The sequence below is a fragment of the Borostomias antarcticus genome (assembly GCF_949987555.1).
Source record: "Borostomias antarcticus genome assembly, chromosome: 11".
Taxonomy (NCBI): Eukaryota; Metazoa; Chordata; class Actinopteri; order Stomiiformes; family Stomiidae; genus Borostomias; species Borostomias antarcticus.
Window position 1 is genome coordinate 27,271,425 of NC_140244.1, and position 1,525 is coordinate 27,272,949.

The 1,525-nt window shown below is 44.9% G+C and overlaps 1 protein-coding gene across 1 annotated transcript in view; it reads left to right on the plus strand.

The window, feature by feature from the left end:
• Positions 1–637: 637 nt before the first annotated feature.
• The window catches only part of LOC311315216 (mitogen-activated protein kinase 12), a gene marked incomplete at both ends in the record, with an annotated part of 14,488 nt that continues 13,600 nt past the window's right edge, over positions 638–1,525 (plus strand). The window contains one exon of the mRNA XM_084445831.1: positions 638–756. Within this exon, the coding sequence (XP_084301957.1) occupies positions 638–756 (119 nt within the window). The remainder of the gene's footprint in view (positions 757–1,525) is intronic.

Sequence of the window (1,525 nt, forward strand, 5' to 3'; positions counted from 1 at the left end):
TCTATATGTTTTCTTGTAATTTAATTTGATCTATTATGTATATTCTCTACGCTTTTTCCCACTGCTGCTGTACGTTTCCAATTTTCCCCACGGGGATTATTAAAGTATCTATCTATCTATCTATCTATCTATCTATCTATCTATCTATAACAATTATAATTGGGCACATATGTAAGTCTGTATCAGTGGTTTCCTTCAGATCGAACCCACTGAGCAAATACACGTCTAGAAGACGTCTTTTATACGTCTTTTTTTGTCTTTTTCGGACGTCCAAAGACATCCAATTAGGAGCCAGAATGAATGTTTTTTTTTTACGTTCAGATATTGAACCTGTTTTGCACGTCCACAGACGTCTTAGAGGGGTCCAAGCCAGACGTGTGAATATTGAGGGGTCCAGCAGACGAACACACGGGGTTCAGGACCGACGGACGTTATTAAGACGTGATCTGAACGTCTCCCTGACGTCGCGTGTTTGCTGGGAAGGAGCGCAGCGAAGGTGCTGGAGGGGGGCGTTCCCTTCCCTGGTCAGTTCTCGTCTACCTTTGCATACCTGTGTCACACTGAGCCAACCTTGGGACAATGACAAGTACTATTCCCAGAGAGCGCTGATATGAGTCAAGAACACGACATCGTCCAAATGGAGTCTCCTGTCAAACCGGGTTTCCACCGGTTAGAGGTTCAGAAAACCAGCTGGGAGGTTCCTGAGCGGTACACCGGGCTGAAGGCGGTGGGCTCGGGCGCGTACGGGACGGTATGGTGAGTTTGCGCCCTTATGCGCACATACGGACCACTATCATATATACAGAATAATAAAATATGGTTTTGTAGCTTTTTAGAATACGTTCTTTATGTTCAATGTTTTTTTTTTATTGTCAGACTATTCAGTAGACTGTACACCCGAGTAGGCTACTCCATGCAACCTACCCACTGAGCAAAGACACGTCTATAAGACGTCTTTTAGATGTCTTTTCTGTCTTTTTCGGACGTCCAAAGACATCCAATTAGGAGCCAGAATGAAAGTTTTTTTTAACGTTCAGATATTGAACCTGTTCTGCACGTCCACAGACGTCTTAGAGGGGTCCAAGCCAGACGTGTGAATATTGAGGGGTCCAGCAGACGAACACACGGGGTTCAGGACCAGGACGTTATTAAGACATGATCTGAACGTCTCCCTGACGTCGCGTGTTTGCTGGGTACTTTCAGAATTCAGGAGACCCGTTTAAAATCTATGCCAGACGTGAAGGAGAAATCACGAGTATGGCCTCATAGGCTTTACTTCTTTCCAGAGTATTATTTACCTATAGAAAAGCTACTGTGTTTGCCTGGGCAGAGTATTCTATATGATATGTTACTATCATGTCAGCATGTCCTTGTCCAGAATGCGGACCCTTAGACCTTGCCAGGATAAAGAGACACCATTGTGCCCGAGGCTAATCAGCAAGTACCAGCAAGTCCACAGATAACACAAGAATCTCTCTCCTTACCTGGAGTTCTCTCTCTCTACTGAGCTGAGCCAAGTTCCTCA